Source organism: Poecile atricapillus, chromosome 20 (genome assembly GCF_030490865.1).
Source record: "Poecile atricapillus isolate bPoeAtr1 chromosome 20, bPoeAtr1.hap1, whole genome shotgun sequence".
Classification (NCBI taxonomy): domain Eukaryota; kingdom Metazoa; phylum Chordata; class Aves; order Passeriformes; family Paridae; genus Poecile; species Poecile atricapillus.
The window spans coordinates 1,546,826-1,571,718 of record NC_081268.1 but is presented as its reverse complement, the minus strand read 5'-3'; the positions used below and the strand labels follow the sequence as shown (position 1 = coordinate 1,571,718).

Sequence of the window (24,893 nt, the reverse complement as noted above, 5' to 3'; positions counted from 1 at the left end):
GCAATTCCAGAGGTTAAACACACAAAAGACTGGAGTGAGGAGTAGAGATGTGACACTGACATCAAACACAGCCCATTCTTTATTACTTATTTCTGAGTTACTTCAGAATGTCCATCCTAAAGATGATACCACAGCATTCCATCACCTCTGCACATGTGGGGATAAGGGGTGGCTGTCCCTTACCCAGACCACAACTGTTTCAGCCACAGCAGGTGGTTGGTGAAAACCCTCACACCTCACCTGTGGGCTGCAGCTGCTGGTCTAAGCACCCACGACAGCAAACAGGTAATGTCTGGCTCAGATCCCCTGGGATTCTAAAAGCCTGTTTAAATGCTTTAATTTTTACCTCGTTAGTAGATTGAAGCATGGAAATAGTGACCACTTTGCTCAGCATAAATACAAATATTCTCAAAACATTTATATATGCTTCCAATTCATATATTATTCCTCCATACAGAAGCTGTGAAAGTAGAAATGAAGTAGCTCAGAACTTAGTATCTGTGTGTAATTTTTAATCCATGCATGATTTTGCTCAAGTTTTGCTTTCTTTTTGCAGGGAGTTTTGGAGGCAGAATTGCAACACAAGGTGGCAGCTGAGGGAGGGGCAGGCAGGGAAGGGCAGCCCGCAGTGGTGGCACTGTCCCCGTTACCTTTGCGGTTCATGCCCATCTGGAGGCACTTGAGCAGCCGGCAGTACTGGCACCTGTTGCGCTGCTTGCGGGACATGACGCAGTTCTTGTCCCGGCTGCATCTGTACACCCGCTTGTTGCAGATGCTCCTCTTGAAGAAGCCCTTGCAGCCCTCGCAGGAGATGATCCCATAGTGCAGCCCCGTGGCCCTGTCCCCGCAGATCAGGCAGGTTCGCTGATCCACCCGCTCATCTGCAAGGCAAGAGAAAAGCTTTGAAGGACCCTGAGGGTTCTGCCAGGTCGGTCTGACTGAAGGGCGGCCACTGTCAGCCCGTGAGGGTCCATCCCACAGGGGCAGCTCCATCCTTCCCTTCCCCACTGCCAGGCAGGACCCTTGGGGCTCTCCCTGGCAGCCTCCATTGACCTTCCTGCTGTTCTTAGCAGAAAGGAACACAAACTCCAGTGGGGAAAAAAGGGTTCCAAAATGTCCTGCCTCAGCTGCCCAGAGCAGGGTGTGCAAACAGAGAAACCTGGCAGATACCAGTGACTGCAAAATCCTGTCACAGCTCAGACTCCAGGGGCACCTCTGGGCTTCAAGAGCCTCGCTGCAGAGCCACCGCCCAGAACCCGAGAACATCACTACAGAAACCACCATACAGATAAGCCACAGTGATGTGATTTTACTGATCCTTTCCCAAATCTTCAGAAGGCCTCTGGATGACTAAAAATGCAAATTGCAGAGCTCTCCACAACAGGAGCTGTCACATTAAATTCAGTATTTTAAGACTCTAACACTGCCTGAGAGAGAGTGAGCAGAGACGATGCTGGGCTCGGCGAGATCTGCAGACAGCGATGTCAAACAGAAAGGAAGAAGTAAATGATGGTGAAGAGCCCCAGGTAGTTAACCCAGAATCTCATCACCTCACACTGCATAGGGAGGCCTAAACCTCACTTCAACCAAGTCAGCTATGCTTAAAATAATGCCAGCAAGCATTATTTTACCAGCAGCTCTTCCTGTAGCAGATGTTTCACAGCTCAACAGTTTAACCCCCTGCATGCCAGGCCAAGCTGCCTCCAGCCCCCACCTCATGTTTTAACCCATTAAAATCCAAACAGTTGCAAACAGATCAGCACTGTAAAGGTGGAAGCTATTCAAATACATTCAGGACACAGAAATCTGCAGCATTCCAGTATTGCCCATGGGGTTGCTTTCCCAAAGGTCAAACCGATGACTGGACTGCCCTGGCTGAGCCAGGCACCGAGAAGAGAAAGGAACCACTCTGGTGCTTCTCACTCCATCACACCTTTCCTAGGGATACTGGTTAAACCAGGCTGCTTCTGGTGTTCATTGGCCCAAAGGCAGGACACTACCATTGCCCATGGGGACAGGAATACCCACAGCCCATGCAGGACCCAGGAGGTGGCACTGGCTCCCTGCAGCTGCCTGGGCACAGAGCAGGGCACGGCAGCTTCCCGTGCCCACCATCCACACTGGGAGCCAACGGGGAGCTCAGACTGGGCAGACACAGCAGCACAAACCCACACCGTGCCTGGGGTGCTGCCCACACCCACTGCTCCTGTTGGGACACAAACCTTGAAAAACCCCAGCGTTTGGATGGCACTGGCTTGTGAAGATGAGCTGGGTCAAACTTGCTGCAGCACAACACCACCAAGCCTGACTTTCCTCATCTAGATTTGACCAGGGAGATTTCTGAGACAAAGGTATTTATCTACAGGATGGATTTTTGGAGCAGCAGGACATAAGAGTCACAGTGAAGTCTTCTCCAGCCTCAATAAAGCCCAAGCAAGCTGACAAAACAGGGTGTAGCTTCTTACTACTGCAGCACATGTGAATGCAAGAGAAATGAATGAGCCAAATGTATTGGGACCAGATATTAAACCAGTTTTCAGTTACACAAGCCAAGTAAAAATCCAAACCAGCTGCTCCTACTCACAAGCAGCTTTCTCCAGAGCTTAAACCCAGTAGAAACCAGAACCAATCTGTGTTAATCTCTATAAGGTTTGCTATGCACAGCATGCACATTTGCACTGTTCTGCAAATTTCACTGTTATAAAGGGATGAACAAAGGAAACACAAACTTTAAGGGAAGAAACATTCCTAATTTTCAGCAAAACATTCCCAGTTTTACATGACAGACCGCCTCAGGTATGTGCTGAACCCAAAGGAATGTGGGTACAGCTCAGGAGTGGGGCTATCTCAGCATCTCTGAAGGGAGGCAGCTAAACATGACTTTGTAGTCACCAAGTGCATAATCTCCACCTTCAGCAATCTGATAAACGCGGGGAGGGGGCCGGGGATTAGCCAGGACAGAGGAGTCCTCTATCTGCAGGGTTTAGCTCAGCCTCAGCTTAACTCCTGGCCCTCCCCCTGCTCACACAGCAGTGCCATAAATCCCGGGGTCAGCAGCCACCAGGGAACCTCCACCGGGTCCCACACATGGCCAGGACACCCTGGGCTGCTCCAGCACCACAGCACAGCCCCCGGGGCTCCCCGCTCACCCTGCAGCCCTGGCTGACCATGTCAGTGAGGACTCATTTCCAGGCACAGCTTTTTTTTGTTGTGGGAAGAATAGGGCCGTCACCCAGCCAATGCGGGAAGCCCGGATGATTAAAGCGAGGAGGAATCAGAATCCTTCCCTTGCCATCCCCATCTCCCCACTTGAAGGGGGTGAATGGCCCCCTGGCCCCAGGAACTGCACACACCTCCAGCAGAAGCTGTTCCTTGGGTTCCCAGATTAAAATTGGCCTTTGAGCAGCGGCACACACTGTGAACAAAGACACAGACCCCAGGGACCACAGAGGTGTCTGTACTCCCCACAAAACTGGCACAAACAAAACTGGGAGATGAAAAATGATGGCCCTCAGAAAGTCTTAGAGGTTTAGACCTTTAAAAAAATCCTGTAGGAACCAGGACCACATTGCTGCCCTGTACCCAGGGGTTTGCTGCTCCTGACCTTTACCAGTTTTCACCCCACGTAATGCAGCGCCTGGAGCGGGTGAAGGATGGGAGAGATGGGGCAGAACCGCAGTGAACTTCACAGAAATGGTAAAGCATGAGCAAATCTAAAGCAGTTTTGCACTGAGGGTGCTCTGAACTCCCTTAACCTTGAAATTTCACTGGACTATCAAAACACATAATAAGAATAGCAATTTTTCTGTGAATAAGCCCTCCCTCGTCCCTGTCACCTCTCATCTCACTGATTCCTCTGGTTTCAAATGCTACACAAGACAACACAGATTAGGACACAAAGCAACTGATAAGAAATTTCTTCAAATACCTGTTTTATTTCAGAGAGAGAGCTGAGAAAGCTTGCCCCTGCCCCCCTCCCCAATTTTCCTGATGGCTCCTACGTTTAACAAACTCATACACGGGATATTCTGGCTTTGTTCTCACAACCCATTGTAGCAGGGGCCACTAAATCAAACAGTTGCTGCTACGACAAAGGCACTCACAAAAATCTCAACCTCATCTTGAACCCTGAAGATTTTTATGGCTACTCCCTCACTAGCCCCTCCCCAAAGCCACATTAAAGGATGTATTGTTTTCAGAGGTCATGGTAGGTTTCATACCACATACAATGTAAATTCTCTAAGAATATGATGATGTTACACAAGAAGCACAGGAGATGGAGTAAAAAAGAGGGAAAATCTCTCCTCATCTATGTTTTAGAAGACAAACAGTAAAAGCAATACCTTCAATTTTTAAAGAAACTGGCTTTTCCCCTCAGCAAAATGAGCAGTCTTGATAATTTTTGTTTTAAAAAATCCTATGAATTTCCAAAAGGAAATACCTTACAATCCTGCTGAAACACACAGCAAAGACCCGAAAGAAAACACTACGGCACGTGAATGAGATTCCAAAATACACAGCAAATAAATTAAAGCATGGGGTCACATACCCAGCACATCCCTGTCTCTGCTCCCACCTGTGCCAGTCCTGTGGACAAACACCCCGAGCAGGCAGTGCTGGGAGCGGCACTGCTGCGTTCTGGGAGGGGACCTGGCTGCCCCCGAGGGTCCCCAGGCTGCCCCCGAGGGTCCCCAGGCTGCGAGGGGCTCACACCCACCCCTGGAGCCCCAGCTGAAAACTCTACAGCAGCTACAGCTCCCTGTGAGATTTACCTTGCGAACCTGGTGGTGTGCTGGTGTAGCCGGATTGTAGGACTTTCCATGTCTTTACAATAGAAGAGACTTTATTTCCAAAAGTAAGGCCAAAAGTGAAGGCACAACCCCTCACCCAAAGCCCAGAGCAGACGGTGCTGAGCTTTGGCCTGACTGGAAAGCAAGAGGGAGAAGGCAGAAAGCTGCCGCCAGCAAAACTTCCCATTTATACAACAGAACGTGAATTTACAGCTAAGAAAATCTTTCATAGCTGAAAAAAAAATAATTACAGGCAACACTCAGCACTGCAATTCATTAATATATGCAACATCTTTTCAGCTGTGTGCCAGTTATTTGCTTCGTGATTAACTGACCCTATCGCAGCCCCCTGCAGCACCCTTTAGCTGGGTTTAAATCTCAAGCTGCTAAATACCAGCTGTTTGGGGAGGGGGGCAGAGGGGGAGATCTCACACATGTGTTACTTAAATCCCAACTGCATCTCACTCTCCTCTCGCCTCTGGTGATGCCTCGAACACAAACAAACGTGTTGGGGGTTTCTTTTTCCTTTTATTTATCCTAACGATGTTTTTCATTTTCAATTTTTAGTTTCAGGAAAAGCATCCTGTGAAATTCAAGCCCCAGAACTGGAGGAACTGCCCCCTCACTGTGGAGCACTGCATTGTCCAAACAAGCCCACCCCCAAACCAGGCGCCTTTGCTTCAGGGGCTTTTTTTTTTAAACTTATAATCGATGAACACAGGGATTAAATTTTCTGTGCGTTGGCCCCTGCTCGGGACAGCAGCGAGCTCGGTGGCAGAGCCCATGGCAGGGTGCACAAAGGGCCGGGGCATCCCCATCCTGCTCCCCATCGACCCCGCAGATGGGGGTCCCAGCCCCACGCTGGAGGCGGGCGAAGGCACCGCGTCCTGCCTGGCCAGCCCGGCTCAAAGAGCAGATTGTACTGCCCCGGATCAGGCCGGCCATGGTGAGAGCTGAATAGAATTAACCCTCTGTGAACTAAAACAAAAACATTTGTGTGCCCAGCTGGGAGAAAGGTTAATTTAAATGGACAAGCCTCCTGTAAAAAAAAAAAAAGAAAAAAAAAATAGAGGAGGGGAAAGGAAGAAGCAGCCTGCAATCTTATTCTCTGTACTGTAAAAAGATGTTCTACTCACAGAGAGCCTCATTTTAAAATGCAGCAAGTGAGTATTGGAAAGAAAAGAGGAGAAATGATGCACTAGAGGAATGGTCAGTGCATCTCAGTCAGTTCTTCCTTTCCAGTAATGAAATCCCAAACTCAACGGTCTTATTCCACCCTGATTCTGTTTCTGCCCAAGCAGAGTTCAGTCAAAAGAAAACCCCCACAAAAAAAACCCCAAAACCAGAAATCATCAGCTGCTCCTTTTCGGCTCGGTATAAATCAAGAGCGTGCAGCTGATGAAACCCGTCACCCTTCCCCTGCCTGGGACACATCTCCATTTGCATATCAAAAACTCATCTGTGAAATGCAACTTCTCCCGGGCAGGGGAGCCCCGGCGCTGCCTCACCCCGACAGCAGCGCCGCGCCCCACGGACCGCACGGCCCAGGGGAGGTGCCGGGGGACCCCCGCCCCGCTCCATTGTGAGGGACGGGGAGAGCACGGATCCTTCACTCCAGCCAGTTGTTGCACAAAGAGTTTGGAACAAAAGCCCGCACACCAAAATGTGCCCGATGGCCGGGACCGCGGCTGGGGACAGACACGAGGGTCTCGGTCGCGCTGCCCACTCTCACAGACCGACTCCGAGTTTAGTCGCTCCCTCAAGCGATCAACTTTCGCTGATCCAATTTTAGCAAAAGAAAGCTCCGTGCCCGGTCCCTGCCCTCGCTCCGGCGCGGCCGCACGCTCGGAATGAACGACTGGGTTAGACTGGTTTGGTTTATTTAATTGATACTTTACAGAGAGGTAGGATGAAGACCTGACTTACCTGCCCTAAAACCTATTCTCTTGGCCCTACTGAAGCTGTCTAGATGTGCAACCACTGAGAACGATGCTGAATTAAGAAAATCTGAAGCTAACCCCACCCCCAGGCTGTGGGAGCAGGGCCTGGGCACAACTGAAACAGTGACTTCTCCAGCGTGTGTTACCAAACACTCAATGTTCTCTCCTGAAATATTTCATCCTTACTCTGAAGGTGAGCTTTGCCGCTGTCTTCAGTCACAGAGAGGAAAAAAAGCTGCAAATACCAGGGGGAAGCAGCGCCGGTCCCGGGAGGGCGGGCGGGCGCTACCGAGCGCCTCCGTGACCCCGATACTATCCATAATTAACGATACTAAAAAAAGCTCCTCCAGATGGTCGGAGGGATTAGGAAGTTTAAAATATAAACAAATTAAGCCACAAAATAAACTAATACCTTTTCTTTTCTTTTTCTTTTTTTTTTTTTTTTTTAATTGCATAACCCCGCTCGCAGCCCAGGGCTATGCTGCTCGGCCCCCGCGCCCCGGGAGCCGTGAAAAGGCAGGAAAAGGGGAAATCCCGCACGGCTCCTTCTCCCCGCGGTCCCGGGCGGTCCCGCACCCCGCGGTCCGAGCCCCGCACGCCGCGGGAGCCGGGACGGGGCGGCCCCGGGCCCCCGCAGGCACCGCCCGGACAAAGGCCCGGCCCCGCTCACCTTCCATGCAGGTCGAGTCCCGCTTCATCCCCGGCCGGCTCCTAGGGCCGCCTCATGGCGGCGGCGGGCGGGCAGCCCGGCTCGGCCATCGCCGCCGCCGCGGGCCGCCCTATGCTAACGACGCGATGGCAGCGCCGCCCCCGCCGCACCGGCCCGCCCCGCTCGGGCACTGAGTGCCGGCTGGGACCGACCGACAGACAGACCGACAGACAAACTGACCAACAGACCGACCGACAGACCGACCGACCGACCGACAGACAGACAGACCGACAGACAAACTGACCAACAGACCGACCGACCGACCGACCGACCGACAGACAGACAAACTGACCGACAGACCGACCGACAGACCAACAGACTGACAGACAGACCGACAGACCAACAGACAGACCTACCAACACAGGGACTGAGTGGCCGGCTGAGACTGACAGACTGACTGACCCAAAGACCAACTGACCAACTGACTCACCTACCAAGCAAACGACTGACAGACCGACTGACAGACTGACTGGGCAGACTGACTGACTGACTGACTGACTGACAGACTGACTGACAGACTGACTGACTGATCACTGCCCCTGCTGCGAGGCATGGCCTGGGCAGTTGCCAGGAGGCATCAGATACTGGCCATCACCACCAACCACTGGCCAGTGGCCATCAGCCGTTGGCCACCAGCCATCACCACTGGCCAGCACTTGGCACAGTCCTTGCACCAGCTTCCCAGGGAAGCTGAGAGAGCTGCTCACTGCAGTGTGAAACAGGTTCCACTGACACACACATCAACAAAATCCAGAGATCCCCAGCTGTGGCTGCCCCATCCCTGGACGTGTTCGAGGTGAGGCTGAACAGGGCTTGGAGCAACCTGGTCCAGTAAAAGGTGTCACTGCTCAGAACAAGAGGAGCTTAAAGGCCATTCCCAACCCAAGTAATTCTGAGATTTTATGACTCTATGAAAATTATTTCTTTAAACTGATACCAAGTATTGGCCAAAAACTTATGCTTAGTTTTAATCACCAGTGAAAAGCAGGACAGGCACAGGCAGTACCAGCCAACAGGCGCAGCTCACAGTGCTCAGGCCAGTGCCCTCAGGGAAGCCCCTTCCCATGGCCACACCTGGCAGAGCACTGTGAACATGGACTGGGACTCCCAGTTCCCCCAGGACTGGGAATTCAGCTGCTGCTTTGGTGGTGGTCACTATGGGGCAGGGGACTGGAGCCCTCCTCACAGGGGTCTGCATAAGTGAGAGGCTGGAGTTCAAATGGAACACAATAATTCCATGACTGATTTAGCTGCCCACCTCAAAATGGGTACCACTGGCAGCACTGATCATGGTGAGCCCTTTGTCAGACACAGACACCTGTATCTGCACTAGAAAATATTTTCATGAAGCTCTTCTGCCCCATCATCCTTGCTCTGGGATGAACTCAGCCTGGGCTACGGTGCAGCTCAAGTGTCCTTAGTGCCCAAGAAACTGTCCTGGTGCTCATGTGTGTTTGACCAGCCCAAACCAAAGCTCACCACACCACAGCATTTAAGGGAAGGCTCAAGAGCATTTCTGCTGATGCCCAATCCGACCTGTCCTCCAGATGCCTGGATGTCTCAAAACTGGCTCTGCTCAAAAGCCACAGTTTGCTCCTGTTCCTCATCCTGAGGACTGCAGCACCCAACTGCGCTCTGAGAAATGGCTGGCTTAGAGTAAACAAGGCACAGAGGCAACAAAAGAGGTCATATTTCACTCCATCCCAAGCCTGAAATTTTATTGCTTTCTGGTGACATCCAGCAATGCAAGTAACCTCATGAGCACGTAGGGCAGAGCTCAGTGGTGTCCTCCTGGCAGCCTGGGCCCCCTGCTCCAGCTGACCCTGCTTGGGCAGGGGATCTGGCCACCAATCCCAACCCCAACTCCAACCCTTCCATGGTGCTCTCTACTGATAATCCTGTTTTTAACCCAGCATTTCTGCACAGCAGGTGCATTTGCAGGAGCGAACTCTGGCAAGCCCACCCTGCACTGCTTTTCTGATGCTGTAAATCTGTGCAGTTCTGTGTCAGTCCACGAGACCCTCGTGGGACTGAGCCCCCCTTTTTCACCGTGGCAGCCACCAGAGCCGGGCTGGGTGCGGAGCTGCCCTCGCAGCGATGGCCAAGGTAAGCCAGGCCTGGCTGCACTATTGACACAGCTGTTTGCAATTGTGCTGCTCCCAGAGCTCCACATTCTTCATCCCTTGCGAGCCCTTCGCTGGCTCCCGGCACCCCTCGGAGAAGTGTGACCAGAATGCAGAGTGCTTATTTTGTAAAGCTGCAGTGTGGTGTGGACACAGCAGGCTGAAATGAAGCAACTTAATCTCCAGATAACACAAAGTTGCTCCCACAACTGCTGCTCGGACCCAAAACACACCAAAAAAACGCAAAACAAACCCAAAAAAGCCCCCTCCTATTTCTGAAACTGCAATTAGAGACAAAACATGGCTGGGAAAAATGATAATTGCCAAAAAAACCCAAATCTTCCAAATTATTCAAAACTCACATTAAATACACATGCCAGTTTATCTATAATAAATCCTTAAGGGCAGAAAATAATTGTAGAGATCCAAAACTATTCTGTAAAAGCACAGGCCTTTCTGTATTCCTGTAAAAGCACAGAGAGCAGGCAAAGAGACAGGAAAAATGAGTTCTGTTGTCTGACCCAAAAAGCCATGCAGTAAGTCTGGGCAAAAGAAAACTAAAGCAGCTGGTTCTTATTTCAGCCTGTATCAGCCAATTCCCACCCCGGACAGAAAAACCTGATGCTACTGTAACCAATATCTAAGATTTTATAATGGCACCGGTACATAACAGTAAAAGCCAAAAGCATTGCCAAAAAGTGGTCAAGTGGCACTGCTGCCTGCAAGGGATTTATTGTCCTGATGTTAAAGCCATAAGGGACAGGCACAGGAAGCAGGAGGAGGTGCTGCCCCTCTCCCGGGATGCTCCCTGGTCATGTGCCATGAGATCACCATTCCAGAGAGAAGGAATTCTCAAAAGATGTGACTTTTTCAGAAATATGGAGATGAAGCGACATCATGAGCCAGTACCAAAATGGATTGAGCAGTGCCAGGCCAGGCCAGCACAGCTCTCCCAGGACACTCTCTGCCAATACCATCATTTGCCACAGCCAATCCCAAAACCTTTGCTGAAAACCCTAAATTTGGGCAGAGCAGGGCTGGCAGAGCTGCGTGTCCCCAGGACAGGGGCAGCCCTGCCTTGAGCTCTTGTTCTCCCACCCACGGCCACAGTTTCATAATTCCCCATGCTCCAGCGAGGCTTTGCCCATTTTCATGACAATCAGGGCTCTGTTGTGTCCCCGCAGTTTGAGCCAGCAGCCCCTTTGTGACAGGAACAAAGTCCGGGCTGGGGATAACAAAACCCAGCACATCTCGGCGCTGAAGGCAACAAACCCAGGCTTGCCCCACACCACCGAGCAGGCCAGGGACCAATCTACAGCACTGAAGGGGATTTGATTTCAAGCAACAAACAGATTCTAAGGAAAACAGCCGTCTCCTGGCTCAGTTTTCATTTTACCAACAGCGGTGCTGCTGGCAGCAGCTCTGCCGTGCAGCGCCTGAGCCCGTGCGGGTCAGCAGGCGCAGGAACCTGGGCAACGAGACCCAGCACCCCCAACCAGAACCAACCTGGTTTGCAAATGTACCTGAATAAATGATAAAAATTCATATTAACACATCTCAACAGCCTTGGTGCAGTGGACGTTACTGCTGTCAGGCACTGCAGTGAGAGAACTGGCTGGAGGTAAACACAGCGTGTACTTTCCCCGAAAGATCTATTCCATTCACTATGTATGCAGCTATTTCAGAGAAAAAATTTAAAAATTAATATAAAATTGCTTAGAGGAGCTATGGAAGGAACTGCAAGGAATAATAATAAGCATCCACCTGATGTCTGAGCTGTTCTGTGATAATGGTTTACCAACAGATTGGGTAATTCCTCTCCTCCCTGGCGTTAAACACACCAGGAGTGTGGTGTTAATAATTCTAGTGAAGTTGGTCACTTGGTGCACATAAAATTAAGCAATTTTCTACTTCTTACTAGTTTGATAGGTCATTGTGTAAATGGAATCCTTCTATCAATTTCCAGTTTTATCTGTTTGTTTATATTTTTATTCGCCTGGCTACCGAATTTGCCATCCCAGTCAAATGAGTGGTTACAAGAAGAGTTTCATTGCACCTCGCTTGGTGGGTGACAAACAGCAGAGAGCAGCACTTCTGTGTAACAGAGGAAAAGGCAGGGGGGAGGTTAAGGGCGCCTCAGAAAGGTCGCCTTTAGAGGAAAAAAGGAAAACAAATGGGATTGTAGGCATGGCAAGTATATGGTTTTACTGCCTTAGTGGGAAAGTACAAGAAAGGGGAATTGCAAAGGGAGAAGCTTTACATTTCTATGAGGAGGCAATCGAGCTCCATTCCCTTCCTATGGGATGGCTCCACCCATTCGAAGAGTGCCTCTCCTGTAACTCCGTAACCAAATCGGGTGACACAGCATCAGATCATGCTGGAGAACACGGGGCAGTCCTCGGGCTGGCTCCGTGATACCAGCGACGGCCTCGCACAGCCCCGAGCGCGGCTCGGCTGCAGCCACAGCGGGCCCAGGGCAGGCTCGGGGCCCTGCACCTCCTCCCGAGGGCAGGAGCTTCTGCCAGGGCCGAGCTCAGACACTGAGCCCAGGGCCGAGCTCAGACACTGAGCCCAGGGCCGAGCTCAGACACAGAGCCCAGGGCCGAGCTCAGACACAGAGCCCAGGGCCGAGCTCAGACACTGAGCCCAGGGCCGAGCTCAGACACTGAGCCCAGGGCAGATGCAGCACTGGGCACTTTGTGCCAGCGTGTCCCACCTACAGAACCAGGGCGCCCATCAGCCAGCACGGACACAAAGGAGCCCAAATCCCTTCATCCACACCTGGGCAGAAGATGATGTTCGGCAGCATGCAGGAACAGAGGAGAGGCCTGTAGGCCAGGAGGCAGAGAGTATGTCCCAGATTTGAAGAGGGGGGAAAATTCTGTGCATTAAAGTGATAAACTGAAAGATGACTTTATGCCAGACTTACACAAACTACATTCACACAGCTACACCAGCCTGCTGCAGTTGCTGGTGTTTTTAATGATAGCAACAGACCAAGTTTGTTGTTATAGCGGTAGTTATTATAGCTCTGAACAGTATTTACAAATTCCAGCTTGGTGGTGAACAGCAATTTTTTTGTATGCCCAGGGAAAAACAAACAAACAGTGAGGACATTTCCTCAAATGTCAGGTCAGATGGTAAAACAAAGAAAAAACCTTCAGAATTACAACTGCAGCCAACACGTTGCTGGGACTGCAGCGGCTTGGGAGCTTCTTCGGATCATTAAGTGTTGGGGAAAGTCCTGTTCGGGAACGTTCTGGCCTCTCTTACACCCCGGTGCGATTCGGCAGAGGTTTGGGGTGACAGCACAGAGAGCTGGGCGGGATGTGGCCGAGCATCGCTGCTGTGCTCCAAGCCCAGAGAAACGCTTGGGTCATGTCGGACAGAGAAAACATCGGCGGATCCCCGTCCCCGGCTTTCCAGAGAGCTGAGCAGGGCTCCTGCGGCTCAGGGCACACGGCCGGGTCCCCGCGGGTCCGTGCGGCCACCGCCGGACGGGAGAGGGCAGCACCCGACCGAGGACACGGCGAGCGGCACAGCGGGGCTGGACACACCGGGAACGGAGCTGGACACACCGGGAACGGGGCTGGACACACCGGGAACGGAGCTGGACACACCGGGAACGGGGCTGGACACACCGGGAACGGGGCTGGGCACACCGGGAACGGAGCTGGACACACCGGGAACGGAGCTGGACACACCGGGAACGGGGCTGGACACACCGGGAGAGGGACTGGACACACCGGGAACGGAGCTGGACACACCGGGAACGGGACTGGACACACCGGGAGAGGAGCTGGACACACCGGGAACGGGGCTGGACACACCGGGAGAGGGGCTGGACACACCGGGAGAGGGACTGGACACACCGGGAGAGGAGCTGGACACACTGGGAATGGGGCTGGACACACCGGGAGAGGAGCTGGCCACACCGGGAGAGGGGCTGGACACACCGGGAGAGGAGCTGGACACACCGGGAGAGGGGCTGGACACACCGGGAGAGGAGCTGGACACACCGGGAACGGGGCTGGACACACCGGGAGAGGGGCTGGACACACCGGGAGAGGGACTGGACACACCGGGAGAGGAGCTGGACACACCGGGAACGGGGCTGGACACACCGGGAACGGGGCTGGACACACCGGGAACGGGGCTGGACACACTGGGAATGGGGCTGGACACACCGGGAATGGAGCTGGACACACCGGGAACGGGACTGGACACACCGGGAATGGAGCTGGACACACCGGGAACGGGGCTGGACACACTGGGAATGGGGCTGGACACACCGGGAACGGGGCTGGACACACCGGGAATGGAGCTGGACACACCGGGAACGGGGCTGGACACACCGGGAACGGGGCTGGACACACTGGGAATGGGGCTGGACACACCGGGAATGGAGCTGGACACACCGGGAACGGGGCTGGACACACCGGGAACGGGGCTGGACACACTGGGAATGGGGCTGGACACACCGGGAATGGAGCTGGCAGACCCGGAGCTCCGCAGCATCCTCCCCTCCCCGGGTGCCGCTCACGGGCTGGATGGTACTAGGGTTTCATCTTCCTGCAATTAGCTCTTCTGTCAGTAGGAGTAGCTATTTAAAATGTCCCTTTCCGCCCCAAATCATCTTTAAGTGTTCAATTTAACTTGTTGAAGTTTGTAATCCTTTTTTCCTTTTTTACAAGAAAGGGAAAAGCTGACCTGAAATGTCCTTCCACAATTTACAAAAACGGGAACAAAATTATGGAGGAACTATCTGGTATATCCTGACAAACCCTCAGACTTCCCCTTTGTACCCATGTAACCAGCCAAGAATACATCCATGCAGAAAACAGCATATTTCACTGAAAAAAACACATCACCTGAATCCCCAGCTTCTGTAAGAACCTCCTGCCAACCCCCCAGCTTGGAGACTGAGTGATTTACCATCTACGACCATCTATAAACAACAGTATGGAAAATATATTTATTAGAAAGGCAAGAGCAATTGAGGACAATAGCGCAGAAGAAATTCCCATACTCAAGAAACCCTTGTGTAAATTCAGCTTCCTTTCTAGAGGGCCTCAAAGCAGCAAGGAAAGGCAATCAGCACAGGAGAATGGCTCAGTTACACACCTGGCTCTGGTTTAGGGGGATAAGGGCCCATAATTTGTCATGAGCTCTGTATCCCCTTTTGCTGTCCAGCCATAACCTGAAGTGCCCAGCTCAAAGCTGCAGAGGGGGCTCCTTCAGAAAAAATGCTTTCATCATTTTAAGTTGCTGCTGTTGCAAATGTGAGGAAAATGTGCCCATGAGCTACACACGTTGTCCTGGCTGCAAGGTCAAATCTTTGCGAGTACAGCAGGTTGTGTGATTCCAGCACAACACTACCAAGCAGAGCGGGGCTGGGGAGGTTCTTTGTATCCTGTTCAGTCCTTTGGAGCAGCCTGGAAATCTAGGGCATTTCTGCATTGCTCCCCCCTCCTACTAATATTGGTTCCAATTCTGAATGGGTCAAGAGCTGAATCCTGAAAAAACAAATGTTTCCTTCCTGTCTGCTTCCTGCTAAACCTGATCCTCATCCTTTCCTTCTGATGAACTGGATAATTTATACATCACCTGTACCAGCAGCTCCCAGGCCCAGATACCACCCACCCCAGCCAGCACGAGGTTCCAAATTAAGATGTACGTGACTGCAAAAAGAGCCAATTTTATTAGACAAACACTAGGGGAAAAAAGTCTTCCATCCTCCTCTCATTCGTGAAGCCACACAGGGCGAAGTATTCCCATGCCTATTCCTGACAGGGAGCGAGGCTGCCTCAGCACAGGGACTGCTGCTTTGGGTGTAAAACTGAATTGAACATGCAGTATTTAAGACAATTAGGTTTTCAAAGAAACTACACTAAACATTTCTTTCATGTGTAATCAAATTATGTTAAAGCAAACCTCATAATTTAAACCATTCCATTGGTCAGCTCCTATTTGTTTTCCCTGCACCCTCATTTTTGCTCCAGATCTGTCACATTACATTAACACCTTTCCTACTCACTGCCTACAGAAATAACAGCCTTCGACATGCCTGCACAATCCATTTGTCCTGCTCTAATTACTTTTTGACATAGCCTCTTCTGCTGTTATCTTGCCTTTTCTGACCTCTGTCTGTATTAAAGCCATTTAAAACAATCTTTACACTCGGTATCTATTGTGATGTGTCTTACATGATACTGCTGGAGTATCAGGCAGCGACATTTTGTAAATCAAATATTTAAATCTATGGTAATACGATAATGTACTTGAGGAGGAAAGCTACTGCATAGTGGTAACAGCTACAACTGATTGCTCATAACATGAGCCCCCAGGACTGCAGCACATTTTCAGGATGAAATTTCTATAGTCATAAAACTGTTTTACATAGGAAGCTGCTCAAAGATAAACAGGTACTTCTGTGTATGAAGGAATTTCCCTTGATTACACAGATGGAGAGGAAAGCAGGAGAAACTGAGAAAAGTGGTCATTCTGCACAAGAGAACCCAAACAACCTCCAGACAAATTGAGCAGACAGGAAGAGGATCAGGCAGGGTGCACCGACAATGCAACCCATGACAAATCACACTCTTCTTCAAACCCAGAGAAGAAACCATGAGTCTCTAATCCCAATATCCCTCTGTTTTCATCAAGCCCATTCAAAAACTGTGCCCTCATTTTCTTTTGTGGTGATTCACAGATGAGCCTCTAATTACCAGCTACTTCCCCAGCTGAAGCAGCAGAGGATCTGCTCTGTGCCAAGTGTCTGCTTCGGAGTCAAGAACTTTTCCACATGGTGGAACTAATTTTTTGGATATCAAGTTGAGCCCGTACATACGTATGTCTCACAATACAGTCTAACTGCATCTTTACATGCTATTTTCCACATGATCCAGCCTCGTGTTCACTTAATTGGTATCTAGTCAATATTTTACTCACATTTCAAGAGATTCCTCAAACCTACATTTGCTCTGGTTCATTTACAGGGTAATTATCCAGCTCACACCAAGCCTGGCCTTCTAGGTCCAACCAGTGCAGACACAGGCACAGCTCTGCTGGGAAAGCACAGCTCTATACTTTGTCTTCCAGATGACAGCACTATAAAACCAATGGGGGACAAAACCAGAGTCAATTAAAATACATTAAATGCAATGCAACAATTCTATGATTTGTCATAGAGATTTTATTCCTTTGAATTCCTCTGACTGTGTCCTCAGGACATTAAATCCCATGAATGCTGTGGAAAGCTCTTCCCACAACACTTCCCTATGCTCATTTTTATTCTCCCCTTTCTCTTTCCTGTCAGCAGCCCTGACCACAAACCTCGGTCTCATTAAGGCGTCTCAACAGAGAAGGGACCCGTGGCTGCACGACCAGACCAGTCTGCTGGAAAAGCAAGAATGTGAGACGATGCCATGCTGGAGCACAGTGACTGAAAGGCTTTTCAGCAATGTTTTTTCACAGGACATCCAACAGCACGAGCATGTCATGCCCATAGGAATTGCTGAAACAGTGAGGATTTGACACCAGACCTGGAACCAAGGCCATAGAGATTCCCAAATTTCATGCTACGTGAGTGAAGAGGCTCCAAGCTCTCAACATGGCACAGAGCAGCAGCTCTTCCCAGCCGACTCCGGAGCAGCTGCTGGTGGAAGTTGGGGCCTTAATTCCTTGTGCAGGAACCTCATACTCGGAGGAGCTGCACCTTAGGACTGTGATTAGTTCTTAACAGATGCCTCTAAATTGCCTGCCAGAGGAATCCACCTCTCCCCGTGACTGCCCGGGGACGCGGCCCCCGAATTAGGGGGGTTGATTTCCCCTCATTAAGCCTGTCCTGAGCTGCTCTCTGCAGGAACTGTCCTCACCACAGCTCCCACTGCGGCTCCCGAGAAACACTGGAGCTCCAGGAGCCCCCAGTACCGGAGCAGCTCCAGGAGCCCCCAGTACCAGAGCAGCTCCAGGAGCCCCCAGTACCAGAGCAGCTCCAGGAGCCCCCAGTACCAGAGCAGCTCCAGGAGCCCCCAGTACCAGAGCAGCTCCAGGAGCCCCCAGTACCAGAGCAGCTCCAGGAGCCCCCACTGCCAGAGCTCCAGGAGCCCCCACTGCCGCCCTGCTTTGCCTGCCTTTGGGAATGTGAAAACGGCACATTTGCTAAACCAAACAGATTCTCCCGGTTGCTCTCGGGGCTGAGGAGCGCGTGCAGCCGAGGCCTCACTCACAACACGTCTGTGTGTGCAGGACAGACAGACAGACAGACAGACAGACAGAGACAGACAGAGCTGCCCTGCTCTCTGCAGCCTTGCTGGCTGCCAACCACAGCCACAAGCCCTCCCCTGCACAGCACAGCGGGTTTAGCCAGAGGGATCCTTCTCAATGCAAGGTGCTGCAAGAGATGTGAGAGGGTTTGAGAGAAAACATGTAAGATTCAGATTTGAAATTAAAATGATCTGCCCCAACAACAGCGCCTGGATTTCTGCATTAAATTTTTGACATTCCAATGGCATGATACGTTCGTGTTGCTCACCCAAGATAATCCCACGCGTTTTTTTAGAAGTTAAAATTTAAAATCTGAGTTACGGTTTTTATCATACATCTTGAAAACAAGGCAAATAGAAAACTCCCAGTGCTCACCACCAGGCATCTTATCAGCAGAAACTACAGGGCTCTTTGTGCTGTGTTGTGATGACTTTGCAGCACACGTACTCCTGAAAACAGCTCCTGCTACTCACAGGAGACACCCTGGATGCTCAGATCCACAGACCTCGCTGTGAGGTGCCACATCGTGTGTCAGAACAGCCCAAACCACACTGAGTGAGTCCCTACACCAAATTTAGCAAACTGCACTTGCAGTACGTCTACAGGAGCAAATGTAAGATATTAGATAAGGGCCACACCAGGGTTATACACTCTCAGTTTTTGGTTAAATCAGGAATTAGACATCTGAGTTCTAGAGATATGAATGTCACTTAACGAAACATAAACACCCACAGGGCAGCAACCCTCTTCTTTAAAGCAAAAGATATCTAACTTTTCCTGTGTGAGTTTTGCCAAAGACTAATTACATTATTGCTTGTTATTTGTAACAAAACATAAACATTTCCTTATGCCCTGAGACAGCAATCACAGAGGAACCCATACACCCTCACCCCAATACACACTATTGTGTAGGATATAAAGCACTCTGATCTAGTCTCATCCACCCACTAAATTGCTCCAAAGTTTGCTTGCACATATTCTCTGCAAGTCCGGGGAGAAGCTGCTTTCTGCACTGGCAATACAGCGAGCAGGGTGACAGTCTAACATGGTGTCCTGCTGAGATCCAAGAATAGCAATGCCTTAAAAGGCAGCGATGTTGAGATCACAAGGAAAAGAGAATTAGGGCACAGCTGTGGAGTTCTGTAGGCTAAAACATAGACTCAATATGTCAGAGAAAATTAAATCACAGAGCTACATGTAATTTCTAGTCTCATTTGGAACTTTGCTGTAGCTGTGCAGAATTTGTGCTCTGGTCATATATGCGAGTCTCTGTGTTTCTGCACACAGAAATAAAGCACAAAATTAATTTTAAAAGAAAAAACAAAGGAGTTGTATGCCTCAGTAACACAAACAGTTTGGAAGGATGTGTACACGCTACTGCAGCTCACACACAGTTCTGTGGGCTGCTCTGGAGGCCAGACAGCAAAGCCCCAGACCAGCCTGACACAGCCTCACCTGCAGCACAAAACAAAGACAAACTGACCTGACAGACCTGAAAAATGCCTGTCTTCCTGAGGCTGTCAGATAAGTGAAAGGGACCCTTCCTCAAAACTGAAGGTATGAAAAGTGATAACAAACTTTAGCATAGGCTTTTCCCCTTGAAGAAGTGATGTTACATTTTCCAGAACAGTAGGTAGATATAAATTTGCCAGTTACTTCTTTATTGTTGAAGCCCAGCACTAGCTTCTCCTCTGAAAGCATTCAATATCCACCAGAAACACAGTCCATTATCCTCTGCCAATATCTACTATCGCAGTCTGTGTCCAACTAACAAAATTTTGGGATGTCAGGCTCTGTGCCTGTCAGTGTAAGAGCTGTGCCTTGAGCCAGGAGCTTGGTGCCTTCCTCAGTGTTTTCCCCCCAGCTCCAGACAAGGAAGGCACAGCGGCAGAGACCGCAGGGGGGTCAATGGTAAGAACTGTGGATTCCGTGGGAGTCCCTAGATGAAAAGCTGACCTTTAGGCACGGCAGGAGAGGCTCTCCCAGCCAAACCTGGACCCATGGAGCAGCTGAGAAGTGCCTCACCTGCAAAAGAGACCAGGCTTTACCTGACCAGCAGACCAAAATTATCTCTTTAAAAGGCTCTGAAGGCCAGTGACAGATAAGAGAGAAGACGAGGAGATAGAGCAGCTGGCAACAAGGGAGCAAGGCTGATTGGGATGAGGTGTAGATGGCTAGGCTTTCCCAAATCCCTGGTACTTGAGCACTACTGTGGTACAGAACAGCAAGAAAACAGAGGTTGGAAGCTGCACGTAATTACAACTGTGTTTAGCTAAGTGTATTTCCTGTGGAGCTCACAGAGCACGGCTGCACTCGAAGCTGGTGTGTTGGTATCAGCCATCCTTTGTCCCTAAAGAGGTAAATTATACCTCTGATTTGTATATAAAGTTCAATAGCTGCTAATGGTTGTGCTTGAGCTGCAGACAGAGCTGTGGAGTGACACCTCCAGGAGTCAATTCTTATGCAGGGGTGGTACACTAAGAGATTTTACAAAGGGGGAGAGTTCAGCCGCCAACAGACAGGGAGAAGTGAAACAAGCCAGGAAGGGATATGCAGGGACAGCCCAGTGAGTGTCAGGCCGGGGGACCAGGCTCTCTGGGACGGGACCTGTCGACCCCTTGGCCGTGTGTGCGAGTGGCATCCCTGGGCACAGCAGCGGGGCTGGAGCCACACGGTCACTGCGGTCCGTCCGAGCCAGGCTGCTCCGTCACCAGCTCCTGCTGCAGCTCCAGAGCCGAGCACACGGGGCTCTGCTCGGGAGAAGGAGGAACACACCGTGGTGGACATCACACGGGGAAGGACATACGGCAGGAGTGCAGATGAGCAGGAGGGATGTGTGAATTCAGGCTGCGGTGACGGAGGAGAGCTCTTCTGGAAACAGGGAAGGGTTAACGGGGCAGTTCCCGAGCACAGGGCCGCATGCAGGGGCACACGTGCACACCACGATCTAATGAACAGAGAAAATGCCAAACGCTGCGGATGAATTCCTTTTCCCGAGCAGAACTATGTATTACCTACTTTAAGCACAGCCAGGTTCATACATATGCAATGTTCCTCACTAGTACCGCTCGTGGTGCGGGAAACAATCCCGTAAATGAGGATGCAAAAGGAGGTCACTAATTCTCCTGGAATATCTTTGGGAGCAGGCGGAGGGAGCCCCGCACGCGATCCCTGCCCAGCCCGGCCGAGCCGCAGCCCCGCGGCCGCTGCCAGCGCCGCTCGCCCTGACCCAGATTCCCGCAGCATTTCTGCACAGCGACAGAGGTCCGAGCAGGACAAGTGTCACCTCCCAGCCCACGGGATCCTCCGTCCCCTACTGCTTCGACTGCATGTGCCCGGCCTTTACACGCAGGCACACGCAGACGCGGCATTGCACATCAATGTAAGTAAACACAGGAAGAGAAGGAATTGGAACAACAACAAAAATCCTGCTCTCGTTCACAGAATATTCCTCGGAAGAAGACTGAGGGCTGTGAGAGTGGCTACATGAATATCCATCCCATGGATCCTCCTTGGGAGAAGCCTGGCAGCTCCAGTCTGGCCAAAGCTCTTTTAAAGGGGCTTGACTCGTTTCTGGCTGGTCTGAGCATTCCTGCTGCCCTGAACAGCATTCCTGATTCCTGCCCTTTCACTTCCACCAAATGGAATCCTATTTATTGAGCCACCCAGAAGATTACAGTTCCTTCATTACCCCCAGCCAAAGCTCTGATGCTATGAGGAAATGCATTTTCCCACCGCAAGCCCCGCACACCTCATGTACTGTCCTATTTCCTACTCCCTCAGTCCCTATGGAATTACAGTGTATTGACTGCAGATATACTGGCAGTTCTGATGTCATCTCCAGGCTTTTTTTTTATTTATTTATTTTTCCCTAGGTGAAACATCTATATTTCCTCTGTTCTGAAATTTTGTGCTGAAACTATAACAAGCCAAAAATCTCTTCAATGGGAAATTTCACAAACGGAGGATTATGACTTCAGCTCCAGAATAAGCAGCAGGAGCAGATGGAACTCTTCAGAAACAATGATTCCATTTTCATGCAAATTTCCTTAGTAGTTAAAAAAAGACGACGAAGAAAAAAAACCACCAAGATATCAGAATGGTCTCTAAATGGAAGATTTTTGAATGATGCTAAAAGCAAAGGGCTGGTAGCTCTCCAGAGTCCCAAGCATTTTAGCAGCAGCCAGGGTGAAAAAAAACCATGACAAACTAAACCCAGACTCTGTCCCCACTCAGAGTCAGGATAAGGGAAAGGGAAAATGGAGTGCATGTGTATTTTAGTTCTTATGATTTTCAACATCCTCGGCTTTGTGCTAATGCACACTTCAGAGCTAATTCTTATGCTCTTTAGGAGCACAGGCTTCATTCATGAAGCAGCATGACAAAAATTCTTTATCCACTTGATGACTACAGAAGGTGACAGGCACCGAGAAGCAGGCAGCCACAGGGACCCTGTCAGAGTGCTAACCTGCAGCGCTCCTCGGAGGAGGACAGCGCTCCCCTGATTGCAGGAACACAGGCATGCATATTTCATAGCCCAAGTGTGGAAACCGAGCCAATTCTTTTGTTATTAATACTGGCAGTATACCCTAAAAAACAAATAATGCACAGAGTTAGCAGCCCCTGTTTCTGGCTCTTCTACTGACTTCTTACCCAGTTCTGGTCTTGTACCTTAATTTCCCCCTTGTGTTTACTCCCAAGTGAGAGAATTCGAGCTGCTCCCTCACTCCCAGTGGGGTGAGGACAACTGGCTTTGCACAAGAGAGCATGACCGTGCCACACACTGCAGTTCCAGCCACTGTCCTGTGGTGCATACAGAACTCATGCTCACGGTAGTAAATGGAACACCTCGCAAGGCCCAGGGAATTCCACTTTTACAGGCTACTCTTTTAAGCTGAGGTTTCAAAGCCAAGAGGAAACGAAATGCACAGAGGAGCAGGAATGCAAGAACCCTGTGCTGTTTGTCAGGGCCTCCCCCTGCTCGGGACCAGGGGAATGTGCAGCCAGGTCTCTCCTGAGCACAGCTGCAGCCACTGGGGCTGCTCCTTGGGACAGCCCCTCCAAATCCAGGCGTCCCTCCTGCCACAGCTGCTCCCTGATGCTGCTCCTGATGCTTTGCAGTGAGGCTTCCCAAGTGCCTATCAACTCTATCAAACAATTTCTATCTTGCTCAGTTTCACATTGATTTTTTTAAATTAATTTTATCTTTCCTTTTCATGCAAAAGGGATACAAATTTGGCTTCAAATAAGGCTGTCAAGAGTAAAGGCCTCTGAGCTGTGTGTTCAATACCAATACTTCTGTTTAATCCCATTCTACCTATATTTATCCCTTTCATCATGTCACTGGCCAAATCTTTTCACTTTGAATTTGCTCTCAAGCTGAATCTCTTTCCTTCCTCATCAAGTTAGATGGATTTAAGCAATGACAGCTACCAAAAGGACAGAGCACATACAAAATAACTCCAAAAATGGGCTCAACAAGGTTTATTTTCAATCTCTTCCCTTGCTTACTTCTTAGCAGAAGGATGTAAAGAAACAATTTCCTCACTTAATCTCTCCTTGACCCAAATTAACTTTTTCCAAACTATTTTCTTAAATAATTTCTTCACAGTCTTGTCTGAATGGACTTGACAATAGGCACATCTCAGTCTCACAAGGAAAGGAAGAGAACAGCAACAGGGAGGGATAAGAAGATGACTTAGCTGGTCTGACCAGCACAGTGCTGCACGTTGGGGTGGTGGAAGAGGGGAGGTTCAGATTAACACTCTGGATTTCTCTTAATTTCTCAATAAAGATTACACAGAAAGGAAAAAAGACACATATCCTTTAAGCCCCCACTTCTTCATTTGCTGGTCTTTGCGGTATGAAGAGAAATGAGACGCATCTGGCCTGCGCCTCGCCTGTCTGGATCAGCACATTGGATCTGACCAAACTCATGGGAAGTCATCCTTCCTCCTTCCCCTGTCTTGTCACAGCCTTTTTCCAGGATGGGAACTGCCAGAAAGACTCGAGGATAATTGGGGGAAGCACAAGGCAGTACTGGCATTGCCTCTCCTTTAGATTCCTCAATGGATCTCCATTGCTTTTTCACTTTGACTTGGGTAAATTCTAAGCAGCAAAATGTAACACAAAGTTGATGACAGCACTGAAAAATGGCTGAAAGGCTGAAAACTGGGTCAACCCCCACCTCCTGCCCCCAGCCCCATCACCACTGACAGGGTCCTGCAGGGCCCAGCTCCGGCTTGGAGGAACAGCCATGGCACAATGGCCTCGGCTGCAGTGCCCTTGCCTGGGGAACTTGTTCTCCATGGCTGCTCCAGCAGTTCACTTCCCAACGGGAAACGATGTTTTCCATAGATTTAGTGAAACACGGTTCTAATTTAGTAATCGCGATGTTCATCCTACTGAGCAGGACCGAGTGTTTTAAGAATGAGAGCAAAATAATTAGGACGAGCCTCAAAATATTCAAGCGACTCAAACATCTGAAGATCACCTCTGATGTGGGGACAGAAGGAGGCACCTGGAGATTGGCATGTGGTTGTGCTTATACACTGTGCCAAAAGCCTGTTTCCTTTTCCAGACTCTAACTTTTCATATTTGAGAGCTTCTATAATATTTCTGCTAATCTTAAAATGGGTTCCCATAGCTGTTCAGACACCTTGTAAAGCCCATATTACCCTCAAAAATACTCTTATGGATTCATTCTTATTTTTCATGAATAGGATCAAAGATACCAGAGGTTTTTCAGTCAGAAGCTCACCCTTACCCCAGCAAGCACCAGAATACGTATTCTAACAACTGCATCAACTATGTTTCAAGAGGGTAACTACCTGACTCAAGAATGACAGACAATCCTCAAAAGAGGAGGCAGATAGGAAGCTGTCTGGGAACTGGAGAAGTTAGAACAACGGTGATTGTGAGCAGAATGGACAGTAGATATGAGTTATCTCCTTCACACTCGTGACAGGGAGGTGGGAACCTCTTCATCCACATCAATAGCAGCTGTGTGACAGTGATACGAGCCTGGGTCACTGTTAAAGCAGCTTGTCAAGTTTTGTGTTTT

General features: G+C 50.1%; 1 protein-coding gene across 5 annotated transcripts in view; it reads right to left on the bottom strand.

Annotated features, from left to right (window-relative positions):
• NR6A1 (nuclear receptor subfamily 6 group A member 1) overlaps positions 1–24,893 on the bottom strand; it is a 75,305-nt gene that overhangs the window by 18,140 nt on the left and 32,272 nt on the right. For 4 of the 5 annotated variants that reach the window (XM_058853583.1, XM_058853584.1, XM_058853585.1 and 1 more), the window contains one exon: positions 651–881. In XM_058853583.1, coding sequence (XP_058709566.1) covers positions 651–881 — 231 coding nt within the window. Of the gene's footprint in view, positions 1–650; positions 882–7,400; positions 7,526–24,893 lie in introns of those variants that run through there. The other variant, XM_058853587.1, reaches the window with a different exon arrangement.